The following is a 19,684-nucleotide window of genomic DNA, read 5'->3' on the forward strand; positions in this document are numbered from 1 at the left end:
ACATGATACTGTATATATGATACTGGAGTTCCAAAATATAACAATAACATAGCTTTACAAGGTTGGGTTTACTCATTTCATTATTATAACTCCCATAAAATACATTACCATAACTAAAAATACAGTCACATTTACAATGGAAAGAAAACATGGAAAAAACTAAAATTAACCTCATGATATGTAGTCAATATATATCTATTGCATGTAGAGGATTATCTATTATGATGGTTCTAAAAGACCAAGGGAGCACACCTGAGTGGACAAGCCTAGTGCCCTCTTTTCTGATACCCTGCTGACCTTGGAAAGTGATAACTCTTGGTGTTTTTCTTCCTGTGTAGAGCCACATGATGAGCTGTGGATTGGTTTAAACGACATCAAGGTTCAAATGTACTTTGAGTGGAGTGATGGGACCCCAGTGACATTTACCAAATGGCTTCGTGGAGAGCCAAGCCATGAGAACAACAGGCAGGAGGACTGCGTGGTAATGAAGGGCAAGGTGAGGTGCTCTGCTGAGGCCTGACAATGGTGTTGGGAGCCTCTTTTCTCTGCCTTGATTGTTATCTGTTGGGATTGCTTCTGTTGTTGATATAGATTCAAGCTGCACAATTCAGATTCAGTTTCTTGAGTGTCTCACAATTGTCTAGCAAAGTCAAGAAGACCATAAGATAAATGATGCATAACAGTGCTTCTGAACATGTGGACTGGGACTCCTTTGGGGGTCAAATGACCTTTTCACAGGGTTACCTAAGACCATCAGAAAACATAGATATTTACATTGCAGTTCATAACAGTAGCAAAAATACAGCTACGAAGTAGCAATGAAAATAATTTTATGGTTGGGGTCACCATAGCGTGAGGACCTGTATTAAAAGGTTGCAGCATTATAAAGGTTGAGAACCACTAGGCTAAAAGGTAGCATTAACTAATAACTAATACTGTCTCTCTGCTAAATTCTGAAGTATATACATACATGTGCACAGTACTATTTAGAACATATTATATATGTATACATTTATATGTGTGTATACGATTTGATTCAACAATTCAGAGCTTTGCTTTCTTCTGTTAATAGATGATAGCTGTGGGCCTTTCTGTATAACTTCCTTCCTCATTTGCATAGAGGATAATAATTGTATGCATCCCACAAGTGGAAATGATGATGAAAAAGGTTTATACATATATTATGCACAGTTCCTGGCCCAAATGTGTCGTTAATAAATATTACCTACTATTTTTCTTATTTAAAAAATATTATAATTAATTGGAATCCTGAGAACAGATTAGATGTGATGCACTCAGAGCAGATGGGAGAAGCCAGAGAGTAACATTCTGCAGTTAGAGGAAGATGGTGGGTAGGAGAGGAAGCCTTGAAGCTCAAGAAATAAGAGTGATATTATCTTAAGAGCAGAAGAAGAATCTGCAGTTTATAAACGTTGCTCTGGCTGTAGGGTTGGAAACTCGATTGTAGCAAATTAGAGATGAGGAATTAAAGAAGTACAATATATAAAATCCTCAAAATATTTATCAATAAGAGAAACAGAAGGAGATCTTAACTTGATGTGTCTCAGGAAGTAGGAAAGGTAGAATCTTAAACAAGGTGGAAGGTTGATCTCTAAGGACCCTCATCAACCAGGGAGAAGGAAGGAAGAACTGCTGTGATTTCAGGTTTGCTTGTTTGGTTTGTTGGGGCAAGGTGTTTTCTTGCATGGGTTGCGTGTACTGGGTTAACTTGAAGACGAACGAGGAGGCTACATACAAGTCATTGGTGAGCATCATGCTTTAGGGACCTGAAAGTATTTAAAATTTTTCTTCAGCTCCTTCTACAGAGTGGATTTAAGTGTTCAAGATGAAGAATCATATCAAAACTAAATCTCTTTACATCTGTGTAGTTAGAGCCAAATATGCTGCTTACGTGCAAGTCATGAATTTGCCATTTGTGTGTAGATGCTAGCTTTCCCTAGCCAGCATGCATGTGGCCTGGATTCAGTACCAGAAAGAAACAAATGCAGCAAGGTCCTGAAACAGACAACCGTTTGTTTTTCCTTTTGCTCCGTAGGATGCGTACTGGGCAGACAGAGCCTGTGAGCAACCACTTGGTTACATCTGTAAGATGGCATCCCAAGCCCATGCTCCAGAACCAGCGGAGGCAGAAAGAGGCTGCCGGAAAGTGAGTACAGGCCGTGCACAGTGATTGAAGATTGCCATGTGATACAGTGGGCTTTATTTTGTATGAGGCAGTGCTTCCTTATCATCAAAGACCAACGTTCCAGCTGTAAATATTCAGTGTCTTACTGTGTCTGATGCCCTGTCCTTCTTGAAGTTTCCTTGGGCAGTCTCTGGTTCATAGGGAGGTGCACTTACTCCCTGGCCCCATTCAGAGTGTCCTGACAGGGAATAAAATGAAGCACTTAAAAGAGCCTGGGGTGAGTGATGAAGGCAGGCTGCGTGAGAAAGTGCTAGGCAGGAATGTGTAGTCTGTGGTCCTATGGGCAGTTAACATTTCCAGTGAATAATCTTGCATGCTGACATGCTGATAGCAAAGTTGTCCTTGGCCACTTTCCTGCTTAAAGTGTTCTGATGAGTTTTCTTCCAGGGGGGAAGCTTTTCAGGATACCACTATAGTAAAAGGCAGGGTACCTATCCTCTAACTTGTGCTGTGTAACTGGATTAAATAAAATCCCACAAGCCCGTGGTGTCTGTGCCTCCTGCATGCACACGCACACACTCACACACACACAGGGGAGGGGGGGAGCATGAGAGACAGAGACAGAGAGACAGAGACAGAGAGAAGAGAGACAGAACCTAAGGCAGAGGCAGACACAGAGACACAGAGACAGAGAGAGTTCTAGGAGGCTGAAATAAATCATCTTGCAAATGATTTCTAAAGCATAAGGAAACTGCCGACATAGTTTTGTAGGCTTATGGTTATTGTTTTCCTGTCTGCTGAGTAGCTCATCTTCCTTTTTTGTCCTTTCTCACTTCTCCTGAACTAAAGGCAAAGTGGGAACTAATGGTCTTTTCAAGAGTGCTCTGCTGTGGTCACATGACCTGATAGCAAACACCACAAGACAAGAATTTATGACATATAAGTTGGTATAGGACAAATAAGCTGTAATGAAAAACAAAGCAATTAGCCAAAAAAAAAAAAAAATCACAGCACGGAAAAGATGTATGAAGGGTCTTAACAATGTCAAAATTCCTCCTAATTGTCCATTCCAGAAACTTTAGCCATAGAAGTTATAAAGATTTCTTTTTCTTTTGATTTGTGTGTATGCTCGTGTGGATGCACATGTGTATGCTGGTGTTTGTACTGAGTCTTGTGTACACGTGTGTGTATGGAGGCCAGAGATCAACTTTGGGTGTCATTCCTCAAGTACTATATATAATCCCCTTCCCCGCTCCCTCTGTGTGTGTGTGTGTGTGTGTGTGTGTGGCTGGTCAGTGAGCACCAGGGATCCACCTGTCTTCTCTACCATCCCAGCACTGGGATTACAGCCATATCCCAAGCTTAGATATTATGTGGGTTTAGGGGATGAACTCAGGTCTTCATGCTTGCCAAGCACTTTACCAGCTGACCTATCTCACCCTCTGTATAGATTGTGCATCAGCAGAGGCAAGGCTAGCATCTAGGCCCTTGTCTCCAAGACAATGCACTTTGTTTCATTACCAGCACACTTACAGTTTTTGTGTAATCATACACATATGTAAGAGATCATACGGCATTGTCATTTTTTAACATAATGAACACATTACTTCTATATAACTGATATTTTGTATACATTCCTTACCAGTTGCCACATATGTACAATCTGATAATCCAGTTTAATCATTAGATGGTAATACGAAAGTAAGGAAATAATTTATCAAGTACAGTTATTCTTAGGTTCTAATGAATATACAGGAAACCTATTTTAGTCTTATTTAGAAAGAACAGGAACCTGGTGCTCAGAGAAATCCATGTGGCCAAATTCAATGTTGATGGCACTGAGTCAACTCTTTGCAATAATCTTTTAAAATTGCATGTAATAAAACATATGCCGGGCTGGAGAGATGGCTCAGAGGTTAAGAGCACTGACTTCTCTTCCAGAGGTCCTGAGTTCAATTCCCAGCAACCATATGGTGGCTCACAACCATCTGTAATGAGATCTGGTGCCCTCTTCTGGCCTGCAGTAATACATGCTGTATACATAATAAATAAATAAATCTTTAAAAAAAAACAAAAACATATGCCATAGCTTGAGATAGAATATTGGAATGCATGTCCAAAACCAATTTGTTTTAGGGAAAGAAGCAGGAAGGGCAATGGTTACTGCAATGCAAAGAAAGTATATTGTAGGATTCTCCAGCACATCAGAGTTGTAGAGATGCTCAAAATATTGAGAACCATCTGACTTACTGGACCAAAAGTATATTTCTCACTTCAATTTACAATTTCTTAATACACTTTGACCTGCTTGCACTGGAAACATCACTATATCATGAACTGTTGCTAAAATTGTGAAGGTGTCATGACAAAATTATTAAAATTATGTACTATTATGTCATGGAATGAAAAGGGAAAAAAAGAACACTGGCCATGAATAGTGACTTACTCAAGATGCTGGGAAGAGTATGAAGGAGATATAATAAAGCTCACTTTGTACCTGGACATGCATGGTTTACAGGCTTCTTTATGAGAGTTGAAAACTAGAAGCCCATTATACTGGCCTGAAGTTACACTTTCTTTTTCATTTCTGGGGTACATGAATGTGTGCGTATGTACGTGTGCACATGTTTGTGAACATATGTGTATGCAACTGGAGGCTAGTCAACAACCAATGGCATCATTAAATGAGGAGGTTTCCCACACTGTTTTTTGTTTGTTTGTTTGCTTTGTTTTTCCATTTTTTCTTTTATTGAAAACAGATTCTTTTTTCATACAGTTTCCCCTCCCTCTACTCCTCTCAGTTCTTCTCCACCCCCTCCCATCCGGATCCACTCCATTTCTGTCTCTCAATGTCATTTTCTAGTGACAGAAAAGAACAGGCTTTGAAGAGATAACAACCAAACGTGACAAAACACAATACAATAAGATGGAGCAAAAAACTATCCTACCAAAGTTGGACAGGGCAAACTCACAGAAGGGAATGAGTCCCACGAGCAGGCACAAGAATCAGAGCCCCACTCTTTCACACACTCAGGAGTCCCATAAAAACACTAAGCTGAAAAGCAGTATGCAAAGGACCTGGTGCAGACCCATGCAGGCCCTGAGCTTGCTGCTTCAGACTCTGCGAGTTCATATTCGCCTTGATTAGTTGATTCAAAGGACCTTGTTCTCCTAGTGTCCTCCATCCCCTCTGGCTCTTACACTCTTTCTGCCTCCTCCTCTGTGAGGTTCCCTGAGCTCCAAGGGGAAAGATTCGATGGAGAACTCCCATTTAGACTCTCTCTCTGCATAATGTCTGGCTGTGGGGAGGGGTGTCTCTGCATCTGTTCCCATCTGCTGCCAGAGGAGGCTTCTCTGGTAATGACCCCACAATGTTTCTTGAGACGGGTTCTCTCACTGGCCTGGAGCTCACCAAACAGGCTAGAGTGACTGGTCGACACCAGGGCTCCACCTGTTTCCTCCTGTCCAGTGATGTGATTAGGAGACCTGTCTTTTGCTCTAGGGGACTGAACTCAAGTCCTTGTGTCTACTGTTCCAGCTGAACTCTCTCACCAGCTTCAGGGGATTCCACTTTCTATTCTACGCTACCAGAGTGGAAAATGCTCAACAAAGACGTTAACACAGAGTGGTTCTGAACAACTTTTGAGCCCGACTTATAATGCATTACCGAGATTTTCACGCAGGAGAGTTAATGAATCTGGCATGATAATGCATGTGTTTTAAATGCTGATAGGAAAGAAAGGCGAAATTGAGACCATGGATCAACCACTGCTTAAAACCCTGTTTTTATTATGATGTAATACCAAGTGTATTTTATTCCTATTATGATTTCTTTGACCCATTGATTTGTTGTTGTTATTGTGTGGAATTCTTCATTTTGAGGACTTATATTTACCTTTCTATTCTTGAGAAGTGTGTCACTCACTCAGTCTAGTCACTGAACTTCTGGAACATGTTTTGGATAGGTTTTCAGTGTCCTAGTGTCTGTTTTTTCTCTTTGTTTTGTTTGTGTATGTGGTGCACATGCATGTGTGTATGCCTGTTCACATGTGTGTAGGCGTATGAGTGTTTGTATGTGTGTGTGCATATGTATATGTATGTGTGTCCTAAATTAATGCTGTGTGTCTTCTTTGATTGCCCATTTTTGCTTGCAGAGGCAGGGTCTCTCACTGAGTCTGGAGCTTGCTAATTCTGGCTACTCTAGCTGGTCCTCTTGCCCTGGGGCTCATCTGTCTCTGCCTCTTGAGTGTTGGCATTACAGGTGGATGTCATACTTGCCTGGCTTTTATATGGGTCTTGGGGATTTGAACTATAGTCCTCACACCTGCTCAGCAAGTACATTATCCCTAGTATTAGTGTTTATATTTTCCTATGAATATGTTTTAAGCTTCTTTTTATTTTTCCATCCCTCTATCCAATTTATTAATTCTCTCTGAAACTCTATTTACTATACTTAATCTGATTGTTGCATTTTAACTTCATTGTTATATATTTTTTTCAATTCCAGAAGTTCTGTTTTGGTTTAAACCTCTCATATTTTGATCTTTATTATTTCTTTGGTTGTTAAATCATCTCAAACATGATTATTTGTATAATACAGTTTTCTGATTGTTCTGTTATGTAAACTCAGTGATTCTCACCTAAAACAAGACATTTTCTCACATGGTTTATAATTTTTGCTTGTGAGTTGGTTGCTACATTTCTTTCCTCTCATAGGGGCTCACACCCTCCATGGCTTGGTGTGTGGAAAATTCTCTGTTGTGTGGTTTTATATTCTTCTTAGACTGTCTAAGGGAATCTCTTTGTGGAGACCAAATATTACTTTGTCATTTGGTCATGTATTCTCACACAGTGTCTACAGACAAAGTTGGAACTGGACCCTATCTGTAGTATAGTCTTGGGAATTGATTGATTGATTTTTGCAGTATTGGACTTAAAACTCACAGCCTTGAAAACATTAAGCAATCACTCTACCACTGAGATACATTCTCCTACCTTTGGTCTTTTGACAAAGCCGTGCTATCTTTAGCCTAAGCTGACGTCTAACTTCCAAGTCTCCCAAGTACTGGCATTACAGGCATACCTGGATGGCATTTATTTTGAAACTTTTCTGGTGTCTAACACCCCACGCAGTTAACAGGGCTCTTAATTTGGAGTTGTGTGGCTAGAAATTTTTATTTATCTTGCCATAGAAGAAGGTCAAACAATGTGCTCTGTGTGGATGGGAGAACCCTGCTCCAAGACCTCAGTCTGTGTTTGATACACTCCTTGCTACCCACAGCTTAACTTTCAACTTAAATCTTTTTATTTTATCTATCTCTCTATCTCTCTATCTATCTATCTATCTATCTATCTATCTATCTATCTATCTTATAACTGGAGAGTTCCTCTCTTCCTCTCAAACTCTTGCTGGAACTTAAAATTTTATTTGCATGATTTTATATAGTACTTTGTGTATCTGAAATGCGGGAAAGTCAAGTCATTAAGTTATGTTGTCTGAGATTTGATGCCCATTCTCCAGTGGCCAGGCAGCACGGTTTTATGTTCATCATCTACCTTTGACATCAGTAGACATCTAAGGTTACAGTTCCTCGGTTATTTTCTGGGATTAGCTCATGTGAAATGAATCCTGAGCTCTATCATTCAGTGTCTTCAGGAATTGTTTCACAAGCAGTGTTCCTTGGAGGAGGCGTTAGAATGCAAGAGGCCAGTCTCCCCTTCATTTAGTGCCATTATTTGTTATGTGAGGAACAATGTTGTACTGTTCTCTTTTATTCACATGCACAATTTCTGTTGCATTTAATATCATTCTGATTTGTGTTCTTTAGACATCCCTGTTTATCAATTCATGAAGGAATCATTCTAAAAATATTCCCTGACAATTCTCTCATATTTTTGTTTACTTGGTGACATTCATAGGGCTGGAAAAGGCATGGTTTTTACTGCTACTTGATTGGACACGCCCCTGCAACATTTGCTGATGCAAACCAGACATGCACAAATGAGAAAGCTTATTTAACAACAGTTGAAGACAGGTATGTAACCATTTTAATCCATTCTAAGATACGTCACATAGTGAAAAGTGTTCAAAAAGATCTAAGATTTAACATGTTATAAATTTTGAAGCAGATTGTATATGATCTTGAGTCATGCATTACAAAGGTGGAGATATCTAAAATATTCTTATTTGGAAGCTTCATTGAAAACATTATAAAACTACTTTCTCACCTTTGTGCATCTATTTTACTTAAAACATGATTTTTAAGAAAGAGTCTCACTGTGTAGCCCTGGCTGGCCTGAATTTGCTATATAGATTAGACTGGCCTTGAACTCACATCTGGGATTAACGGAATGAGGCGTCATGATCGGCATCAGTTTATGGCGAATCTACTGGATGTATGTTGCAGATCTAGTGTTTTCTAATCTGTTAGTTGTCAACATTTTAAAGCAAAAAATGTAAAATTTGTCCACCTCACACCCTGTTCTGTACTTTTACCGCTCACTCTGTGGAGGAGAAGCATGGAGAGGACTGACTGAGGAGAGACCAGCTCACATGCATGCTTTCCTCACACACATTCACAACTCCATCAGTTCTGTGATCTCAAAGGGGTCAAGACTTCCATACCCCCCAGCAAGCAATTCTTCAGTGACCCCAGCCCAGGGTCCCCTAATATAATTCAATTCCTATACTATCTGATTGACAGTGTCAACAGACCCTACAGGCCAAGGGTTCAGTCCTCCAGGCTGTACCTTACCCGTGTCAGGTCCAGGCTGCAAGCTCTAAGCTGTTTGCCTGCATTTCTGAATGACCAGCTATAGAAAGACAATCTTACAATCCTAGGCTGAGTTCCATTCATTTGCTTGAACAGCTCAAAGAACTCTGGATAGCCCTTAAATTTCCTGATTCACTTGAAGGATAGATAGCATAAGGAGAGGGCCAGGGGAGAGGGCTCAGTGAATAGAATGCTCACCACACAAGCATGAGGAACTGAGTTTGGACCCCCAGCATCCAGGTAAAAAGCCAGGCATTATAGTGTATGCAGAGAGAGGGTTCCTACAGGTCATGGGCCAGACAGCCTGGTGAGCTTCAGGTTCAGTGAGAGACCAGGATTCAAAGCACAAGGTGGAAGGAAGATGGCCAGCATTGAACTCTGGACACCCAGAGTGAGGTGGAGGAGAAGGCGAATGGAGAGTCCATCTTCTCTGTTGTCTTGCCATCCTCCAGGAGTCTCCACCTGCTCAGCCCTGGGGAGCTTTCTGAACACTGTGTTCTTGAGCTGTTAGAGAGACACCCTTCCTTGAGTGTGCTTGCTAACAGTCTGCTCAGGGAAACATAGCACCTGTCAAGATTCTCCTGTGTCTCTGTGCAGCCTCCCTCCCTCCAGGGTGTGGTGTCCAGATCCCCGGCATTGCTAGTGTGGGTCATATCACCTACTATTAAAGAAGACAGGTCAGAATTAGAGACCTAAAGTTATGACCCCAACCTCCCAAATATATATCACAGTATCTGCAAATAATCTACTCATTCTTTCTCTCCTTTTATTTTAGTTAACTAATTAATTAATCAATTAAGTTTTTGCTTGGTTTGGCTAATAGACTGATAAGTCAAGAAAATCAAAAGAAAATAGAGGATTTTAAAAAATGTAACTTTAACCTCTGAGGTCTCATCCATCTTTGAGATTTATTTACTCTTTGCATAGCTTAGATTATACACTCAAGAAACTTAAAAAAAAGTAAAAGTTATTGTAGTTTCAGTGCTTCAAGGCAGACTCAAAATCCAGAGTCCTGCTGATACTAAAAATCCTGTGATAAAAATAGATATCAAGGGATTGCATTTCAGCATTTATCTTCCTCGCACAGCAATGAGATGCTAATATAAACATCTGACCACAAGAACCCAGATACAGCTTATTTTAGGACAGAGGAGGTGAATCTGTTTAAGTACCATGGGGATACATTCTGGACTGCTCCGTGATTGGTTGGTTAACAAATCATGTAAAGAAGAATTTTTCTTCATGTGTTCTCTGTGATATTTGTATTTAAGAATTCACTGTCACTAAATTTGCTTTTCACGTTTTAAAAAGTAAATTGCCCTTGTGACTTTTTGTTTACTGTATTTAGGCATCTGGAGTTATTTGGACTACGATTAAATAAAACGTCTGCCATTCTTAGCATTGTCCACGGTCCTCTTTGTTCACTCTGAGGCTCTCTGTGTTCCTGAAAATTGAGAGCCTCTTCCCGGAGACATTTCTGCCCATGTTCCCTGTGTTGTTTCAAGTTTTTCAGCTAAGACAAGTCTTTGTTGCCTTGACTATCAAAGTGAGGGGGAAGTAAATGTGATGGTCCCATTTGTAATTGTCCTTGATGAATCTACTATCCCTGTACCTGGATAACCCACAACTGAGCAGGCCACCTGGTTGAAAAGTGAACGGAAGGTTGCAGATAATTTTTAAAACTGCTATAGTGTCCTCCTTTGTATTTTCAAAATTCTCTGAAACTTTGTGAAGGCCAGAGAGGCCAATATGAGAACCAGAGAAGAATGATTTGAGTCTTCCAGAGTGGATTGGTTCACTCAGCTAGATGGTATTTTTTTCTTTGTAAGTTTACATTTTCTTAGTGAAAAAAAAACATTATAATTTAAATGATGTAAAACTATGATTACTGTGTGACATTTTCCTGGGAAGATGTGAAATGTCTATTCACTCGAGATCATCAAATAAATGACTCCACCCAGGTCCAGCTTGGTGAATCAGTGGGTTTATGGGGTTACTTAGAGGAGGAGCGTGAGCGAAAGCTTACATAGATGGGCATGAGCATTCATTGACAGCTGTCTCGTGGAAAAGCCCACCCCAGCATGATGCCTCATGAAGGCTGCATCCCGGATGCTCCCTGATCACTTTATAGGCAGCTCCATAGAACAGTCTGTTCTCCCTAGCAGTATTTATTGCATCTATAATCACAGGGAGAGGCCCTGTGAGTTTTGTAACTTTCCCAAACCCCATGAGCTTTGTTTCTTTTGCTTCCTGGATCTACGCGCTGTCTCCTCCCATCAAGAGAGAATGTTAGAATCCAGAGGAAACAGCTCCAGAACAGCAATGCAATATTTTTTGAATTATTGACTAAATCACAACTCAAACACACCATTAAAATACGTTTCATGTTGATAATTTAAGGAATTTGCATAAGCGTTTCTGAAGTTTAGTCGAATTTAACTTTTTTTTTTTTTAAGATACGAACAAGCATTCCTGACTAGTTTGGTTGGATTGAGGCCTGAAAAATATTTCTGGACAGGACTTTCAGATGTCCAAAACAAAGGGACATTTCGCTGGACTGTGGAAGAGCAGGTGCAGTTCACACACTGGAACGCAGACATGCCAGGTATGGGAGTGTTGAGCTCAGAGTGTCGTTCCCTCGTTCCCTCAGGGAGCCTGTCATTCCTCCACACACATTTCCCAAGGCACCGTGGAAGCCAATTGGGTTTCCAGTAACTTTTACACTTCTTTAACCCTTCCTTCCCACCCAGGTGTAGTATTCCAGGGCAAAAAGGAAGAGAAAATTGTTAAGTGATTTGGTCCTGGTGTATTTGAAAAGATGCAAAATTCCAAGTACTCACAGATGTTCTGAATATTTGCCTAACTTCTGAAAACTTAAGACTCTATGGGAAGTAGATGTAAAACTTGTCAGTGAGGCTGAATATGAATATTCACGTGCTTGAATGATGGGCTCAAAAAGAAAACGCCTGGGGGTCATTATTCTAGTTTCTTTCATGTATCTTTATCTTTAGCCATTTACATGCCTTGGATTTCATCTTATCCTTCTAAGAATGACAAGGGTCATTTAAGTACCTTCATTTAAAAGATGCAGAAGCTAGAACTCATAAATTGTAGGGTTAGAACTGCCCAAGCCTGGATTTCCACTCTCTGGGTAGTCATCAAGTCTGAGCTATTTGGTTTTGAACCGACCGGCTGCCCTTCCATTGTGACTTGCTTTCTCTAACTGAAGCTCGTAAGTGGCCTCTCTAACAGACACTGGAAGCTCCTTTATCACTTTTCCACACTGGTGTTACTGGTGAATGATATTGCTGAATATGACATCACTTGGAAGGTCCAACACCCTTTACAGAAAATAAATCATCGTGCCGGAATTCAAGCTAAGAGAGGGATAACAGCTATGTGTGGATTTGCTACTTGGCCCAAGACATCCTATTTTCCAGCAGTGATTTGAATTTTCGTTCTCAGTTTTGAGTGAGGAACAGATGTCACTAATCAGCTTATTGTTTGTGCACCTGCTATTTGATTATGAAATTATTGAACATTATAGGAATTGTGAGATCCCAGAGCATGTAAACAAATGAATTCTTTTTGTTTGTTTCAGTCTTGGTTAAAGTCACAACTCTTCCTATGGAGCTTTGCTTGGTCTCTGTTACTTAGGTACCGAAAGGATTCTGAGTGAAGAACCCTGGGATGCCTTTAAGAATAATAATTCATTAAACTGGAACCGTAACTCAGCTGTGACCATTGAGTCTTGAGGACAAAGTCTCTTGTGTAGTCCAGGGTTAGACAGGAACTCATGATGTAGTTGGTAGAACTCCCTAGGGAGCTCACTGGGTAGGCTGACCTTAATCTCAGGATCCTCCTGATTCAGCCTTCCATGTGCTGACATCACAGCCCTGTTGGAAGACATTGCTGACTGGTTCAGATTGCAGTCTCTCATGGCCTGGCAGCTTTTTCCAAAAGCTCAGCAACTTGGAAACCTCCCTCCCCAGCAAAGCTTCCTGCTCTCTACCTAGCCTTATCTGGAGGCTGTCTCTAAGCCCAGGATGCCTGACTTATCTCAAGGGTGACCCTTGACACAGTTCCCTGCAAATGCTCTCCCCCTCCATGACCCATATGGTAAATAGGCAAGTGCTCTAGCCATTTTGATAGGACCCTACTGCCACATACGAAGCCTTGTGATAGGATCGTATCACTTAATGTAAATTAGGGTTTGTCCCTCAGCTTTCCAATCCTATATATTCCTTATACTCTGGAAAAAAGTTGAGCTATTTCTCCGAAAGTAGTCTCCTGGAGGGCTGTCCTCCATTTGTGCTCACAGGCTGCGTCCAGAGCTTTCTGTTGCTGCTTCTGCCCCTTGGCCCTTGCAGACTGGTGACCAATAGAGGGATAAGAGGACCCCACACAGCCCTTGTCATCAGGCCCCAGCACAGCATAGGTACTGGACAGAAAGACGATGTTTTCGGCTCGAGAGATGTTGGCTGAGTGCCAGAGTGTACAGCTTCAGGAACAGGCAGGGCATTTGGGTGCCCAGCCTGAGTGTCAGGCAAGAGGAACGACTCTTGTGATCAGTGGGTCCCTGGAGCCTCAGCTGTCATCCATCATGGACTAGTCAGTCTCAGCGCAAGACTGATAGTGGAAGGGAGGGGACTCTCGGAACCCGAGAAAAGGCTCAGGTGTCAGGAAATTGGGGACTTTAGAGAAAACATTCTAGAGAAGTGGTATCTCCCTGGAACTATGATTATAAACTTCTAAGCACTTAATATCCTTTGAAAACTACTAATACTAGCTCCTCTTAGCAGCAAGAATCTTGATGTTTTCAAACCTCTGTGTTACTTCTTGCTACAATGACCACAGAAGAGAATGGGAAAGTGTTACTCCTACTGTGATCATTGATTTTTATGAACTCCTTTGTTACCTGTAACCCAACCCTGCACAATAGAGCCTGCTGTTTGCAATTTAAGATGAGGAAGGAAGAGAGCCTGAGTAACTTACCCAAATCCTCCAACTCAGATGTGTCTTGTTTAGAAATCTATCAAGGGCCTCCGTTCTGAAGCATGAAGTGGACCATGGCAGGAGGAGGGAAATCTCAGAAAAGTAAAAAGGAAAGGAGGAAGGCCGGCAGGAGGGCAGGAAGGAAAATCCATTATGCTATGATCGTTGTATTATAGCAGAAATATTTTATTATTAAATGTCTAAATGTGGGCCACCCAGCCAGATGTGGAAAATATAAAAATGCCTTCAAAACTCCCTACACTTATGATGATCATGTTGGGAATATAAAACCCACAAATAAAAGGCAAAGATATGGTGGTGATCCAAATTCCAAATGCTGAATTTCCTTATCACATGCAAGGATGTGCCACTCTATCTCAGCACCTTGCCTTTCTTGAGCATGGCAGGGCTTGAGTAAGCACCTGTGGACTGAGTTCTACTTTGTGTTTCATGCAGGAAGAAAGACAGGATGTGTTGCCATGAAAACTGGGGTGGCAGGTGGTTTATGGGACATTTTAAAATGTGAAGAAAAGGCGAAATTTGTGTGCAAACATTGGGCAGAAGGAGTGACTCGCCCACCAGAGCCCACAACAACCCCTGAACCCAAATGTCCGGAAGACTGGGGTACCACCAGCAAAACCAGCATGTGCTTCAAGGTAAGTATCACTTGCTAAACTAATAAAGAATTTGAAATACCCGGGAACTAAAAACAAAAACAAAAAAGTAAAATAAAACACACAGCTCAGGTTCCACATGCAGAAATTTTAATCTGATTTTGTTAATGGAGCGTGCCTTGAATAGATACAAATGACTCATTAACTGAGACCCACAAACACAGGCCACAGGACAGATAGGACCTTCCCTCTTACATCATCTGCTTGTTGTTATCATTCCCTCTGCTTCCCCTCCATTTCCCATGGCTTTCTAACCCTGTTCTGAGCTTGCCATCTTCATTTTGGTAAAGAATTACCCCTATTTACTCTAAGTTCTGGCATTTCATTTTTGCCCTGGCTTTTAAGCCCAAGCTTTCTGCTAGCTTAATTGATAAACTGGTCTGCAGTTATGTTGTGTTAGCATTAAAGAGTTCATTCTTCATTTCTTACTTAACCCATAATGACTATAATGATGGAAGATTAAAGTATTGCAACTACATAGCCCCCCAATAACTTTATACAAGGATTTAGTGTTCTGCCATTATTTTATATATTCTTAGATTGAACCCTCTGTTTTCTCCTTTTGCAATCAAGTTCACCAAAATAGTCAACCAGTCAAACACAAACAGGAACAAGACCAGAAACAAAAGCAAAACAAACAAATTTAAAAAATCACAACTCTAATGAACTAAGGATTTGGGCCTTTTTTCTCTTTGTTGTCATAATCTTCATGGAAAAATTTAGATTTATTTTAATACAGAAATGTATCTACTGCTTAATGATAAAGTCTTATGCTCAAGACCTCTTTTTTTCAGTCCCTTTCAAAGGCACATGACCCTGACATGCTTCAGAAGACAGTTTGGTGGGATAGAAGAAGAATTCAGTCAGAGCCTAGGGATTATAGCTCAGGGGTAGAGCCCTTGCTCAGTGTGTGAGAGGCAATGGGTTCCACCTCTAGTGCTGAAGAAAGAAAAAAATCACTTGTGAGAAGATGAAGTTGTCTGGGCTCTAATTCAAGAAGGGCATGATATGTCTAGTTGAGCTGGTCATCTCTATTAGCAGCAGTGGGGATCCATGCATTGTTTAATCTAGTTTGACTAGTCAGAGCTAAATATATAATTCTCCTGAAAGGGAATATATGGGTCCAAGACAAAAGAGGATTTATAAAATAGATTCTGGAGATTTCACATTATCATTCAAGTGCCAGATCTACCACCATAAAAATGTCTGAAGGTAACAGGCTGTAGAGATTTATCACAGTAGAATTGTCTGTAGCTATGCTGTGAACTAGGAATTCCAGTAGCAACAATCCAGATGTTCACCAGATTCAATTATGTGCATCAGTAAGAATTATGTGGTTTCAGAAGTATTTGATTTAGTGTTTGTTACATATGTATAGACTATTCTTATAAATACTAAGATGTGTGAATTAATTAAATTCAGTGGGTAGTTAAGGAAACCAAACTCAGGGTATAGGAAGCTGAGGTAGGGTTGAAGGAGCTGCTTTGAGAAAGCTTGCTTAAGACACACTTACTCATGGAGTTTAAGTCATTCCCAGGACAAGGTGTAGGCATTAACTACCTAGGCATCATCCATAACACATAGGAAGATAATTACATTTTCTGCAAGCCTATGATGGTGAGAGCCATGACTCAAGAAGAATAATGGAAGAAAAATATTAAAAATTGGTGACTCCAATGAACTCCTGTATTGTTAGCATATTGGTACTGGTACAATTTTTAAGAGAAATGGTACTGTTCTTGGCCCAGGTATCCTTGACCCAAGGACAGTCACCAAAAATTGACCTGAGAGAATAATTCCTGATTTTTATTGTCTCAATGCCAGTGAAGATTAAAGATAAAGCTATTTTGGGGAGTATGCAAAACAGAAACATACTTTCTTAAGGAGAATTATAGAAAAATGAGAAATTGAGAAAAAGAAAAAAAATTAAGACAAAGTGAGAGTTACTCCCAAGAAGGCAAGGGATTCCCCAAAGAGGGGAAAGTGTTGAACTTCTTTGTTCAGGGTTTTTTGTAGTTCTGTGGCAGACACTGGACAAAGACTAAGGTAATTTTGTTAGTTGAGCAGTTAGATGACCCCACTCTCTGTGGGGAGATAGTCATGTCCTGTTCCTGTCCAGTCAACCCAGTTAGGGGTGGGTGGGCCTCTCTTTATTTAGTCCTGACTTTTGCCTAGCTAGTTATCCACTATGACTTTCAGCTAGCTGTTACTCACAGGCTGGTGCCGCTGCCTCCATGCTTGAAAAGTGCTGATAACTAGTCCACACTCTCCTTGTCTCTCAACAGCTATCACCAAGTAGGTGCATTGGTTTTAGTGAACTCTGCAGAGTAGTCTAGGCTCTCCTTCCTGGAATCGGTGGGCCTTCTTAGCAGCTATCTTTATGTTATCTGTTCTAATTAGGTGCCTTAGAAGATGTATGAAAGGACAGTGATGCCTTACATATGTTCCTCAAGGCCTTCAGGAGACTAGTGGGCCTGTTGTTACTAGCTCGGGGCCCTGTCCCTCCTCTTATATATTTAGCTGCAAACATCTTTGTGTCCCATTCCTAACATTTCTTTTTACCTGAATCCTATCTCACTGTAACACATGAGCTACTTACCATGTTAACCATGGGCCCTTCCCCTTCCCCTCTACAGTTAGCTAGCTCCTGCATCATTAAGCATGTCCTACACTACCATTGTGGATCCTATTTACAGTCCTCTGGACTAAGTACTAAGTACTAAGACCTAGTACTTACACATTTTGTACAATTTGGTTTAACTGTCACCCATTTCTGTCAGGTGAGAGTCTGCTGTGGCATGTGTTCTGATAGCTGTTAAAATGTGCAAACTTAAGGAAAGGAGACGACCGTTTTTGAAGGACACCACCAACACTGTTGAAAGTTTGCCAGGGTATTCATTGTTTAAGCTGAACACGATAACAAAGGGAATAGCACTTTGCTTATTCATGTTTATTTTTTTCTGTATCAAAACTTTGTTACATTTTTGTGTCCCAATGCAATTTTTCATACTTAACCCAGTTGCTCTCCCTCTCTTACAATGAGCTGTATACCCAGTCCACATGTCTTCAGCTTCCAGAATTTTAATCTATTTTGTCCTGTGCTTTAAACTGCTTTTATCTTCAAATGAAATCGCACCCTCTACCCCCAGGCCCATGTCTAGCTGTCCAAGTAACCACTTGTAAATTAATTTTCAACCAAGAGGCTTGCACTGTTGTTTGGGATCATCACATTGCTTACCTTCTCTATAAAGGAAACTTCATTGGAAGGAGATGATATTTATTTATCTTGATTTGATAAGTTACCACATGTAAAATAATTTCCAAAACCTTTTCTTTAGCTGTACGCAAAAGGAAAACACGAGAAGAAAACATGGTTTGAGTCTCGAGATTTTTGTAGAGCTATAGGTGGCGAGCTGGCGAGTATTAAGAACAAAGATGAACAGCAGGTGATATGGAGGCTGATTACGTAAGTCCCTCTTCTGTACAGCAGCGCTGTCCGTAACCCATTTGGGGATGCTGAGAAAATACTCATGTTTCTGTGTCATACCCCAAATCCATAGGCCCTTTCTGATTAAGTTTCATTTCAAAATCCTTTAATAGTTATAAATCCTGCAGTCAATCACTCTATAAATACACAAGACATTCAGTCCTTATTTGAATGAATGAATGTCTTTCAGTGCTCTACTATGACCCCCTAGGCCCCCAAATTGTCAATTTTCAGGGCATTGATGAGTGGTACCCAAATTCACATTTTCTTAGTCATCTTTGCTGTGATATGACTTAAAGGTGACAGAGCTTATTGTGGCTTATAGCTTGAGAGGTTGTTCATGCCATCCTTGCAGAGAAAGCATGATAACAGGAGTGGAAGACCAGCTTGTCACATTACATCAGCAGTCAGGAAACAGGAGAAAATTGGCTGCTCAGCTAGCCATCGCTCTACGTAGTAGGACACCAGTCCAGGGAATGGTGCCACCCACCTTTAGGGTGGGCCTACCCACTTCAATCTAATCAAGATAATCCTTCACAAACATGCCTAGAGACTCCCATAATCTAGATCATTCCTTATGGGTGTGCCCAGGGACTTGTTTGGTAGATGTTTCTAGAGCACATCAAGTGGTCAATAAGACTTAATCCTCAAAGACATGTTTTTGTAGGACACTTACATTTAGGTATTAATCTCTTTGCCTGTGTATTATCTAATATGTGTTTCAGAGGGACCTATCAACTCCTGATGGTCCTTTGAATGACTAAAGTCCTCTCAGGACACAGCATATACTTTCTTTATATGTTGCAGGGCCAGTGGAAGCTACCATGAGCTGTTTTGGTTGGGACTGACCTATGGAAGTCCTTCAGAGGGGTTCACCTGGAGTGATGGTTCTCCTGTAAGTAGTTTTAAATATATAATTTTCTTACCTTGTAATATATTTATTTTGACATTATCCTTTGGCTTAATTGGCATTTTATTGAGGCAAGTAATTAAGATTTTTTTTGATGCAAAATAAATACAAGTGCAGTATACATTCACTGCCCAGCCCCTGGCCTCCTTGTACTCTAAATATAGCTATGGCTAAGGGGATGAAAATAACATAAAGAATGAAAAGCCATATCACCAGTTTATATGAAATGTAAAATAGCTCCATTCTGTACAAAGCCAGCATACAGATAGTTGACCATCTTCAAAGCTGTTCGGCAGCTGCCTTTAGCTCGGCAAAATTGGACACAACTTTGGTAGCCACCAGAGCCAGGCTCACTTCTCCAAATCTGAGAAGTGGGGAGCTCTGGCTTTTGCTGCCAACCTCCAGCAGCCCTGGTCATCACGGGAAAGGATGTTTTATAATATGAATGCTACCTCCCCTCTGAACCCACGGGCATCTTTCAAGGTACTTAGTGAGATGGTTTGTTTGGTAGCTGCATTGATGTTTGGATTCCATGTTTGTATTTCCAGAAAGCAGATCGAAGTGCTTAATCCCAAACCCTCCAGACTCTGACTGGTCACTGAAAACTATCAAAACCCAAATGACCAAACTCAGAGCCCCAGTTTGTTTCCATTGCTCATTTTGGCAAAGGCTGGTCATTCCGTTAGCTGCATTTTATAA

At 40.8% G+C, this 19,684-nt stretch overlaps 1 protein-coding gene across 1 annotated transcript in view; it reads left to right on the top strand.

Annotated features, from left to right (window-relative positions):
• The window catches only part of Mrc1 (mannose receptor C-type 1), a 90,927-nt gene that overhangs the window by 42,673 nt on the left and 28,570 nt on the right, over nucleotides 1-19,684 (top strand). The window contains exons 8-14 of the mRNA XM_059263614.1: nucleotides 339-496; nucleotides 2,057-2,167; nucleotides 8,066-8,181; nucleotides 11,376-11,524; nucleotides 14,371-14,570; nucleotides 17,927-18,054; nucleotides 18,883-18,970. Coding sequence (XP_059119597.1) covers nucleotides 339-496; nucleotides 2,057-2,167; nucleotides 8,066-8,181; nucleotides 11,376-11,524; nucleotides 14,371-14,570; nucleotides 17,927-18,054; nucleotides 18,883-18,970 — 950 coding nt within the window. The remainder of the gene's footprint in view (nucleotides 1-338; nucleotides 497-2,056; nucleotides 2,168-8,065; nucleotides 8,182-11,375; nucleotides 11,525-14,370; nucleotides 14,571-17,926; nucleotides 18,055-18,882; nucleotides 18,971-19,684) is intronic.

This window comes from Peromyscus eremicus, chromosome 5 (genome assembly GCF_949786415.1).
Source record: "Peromyscus eremicus chromosome 5, PerEre_H2_v1, whole genome shotgun sequence".
NCBI lineage: Eukaryota > Metazoa > Chordata > Mammalia > Rodentia > Cricetidae > Peromyscus > Peromyscus eremicus.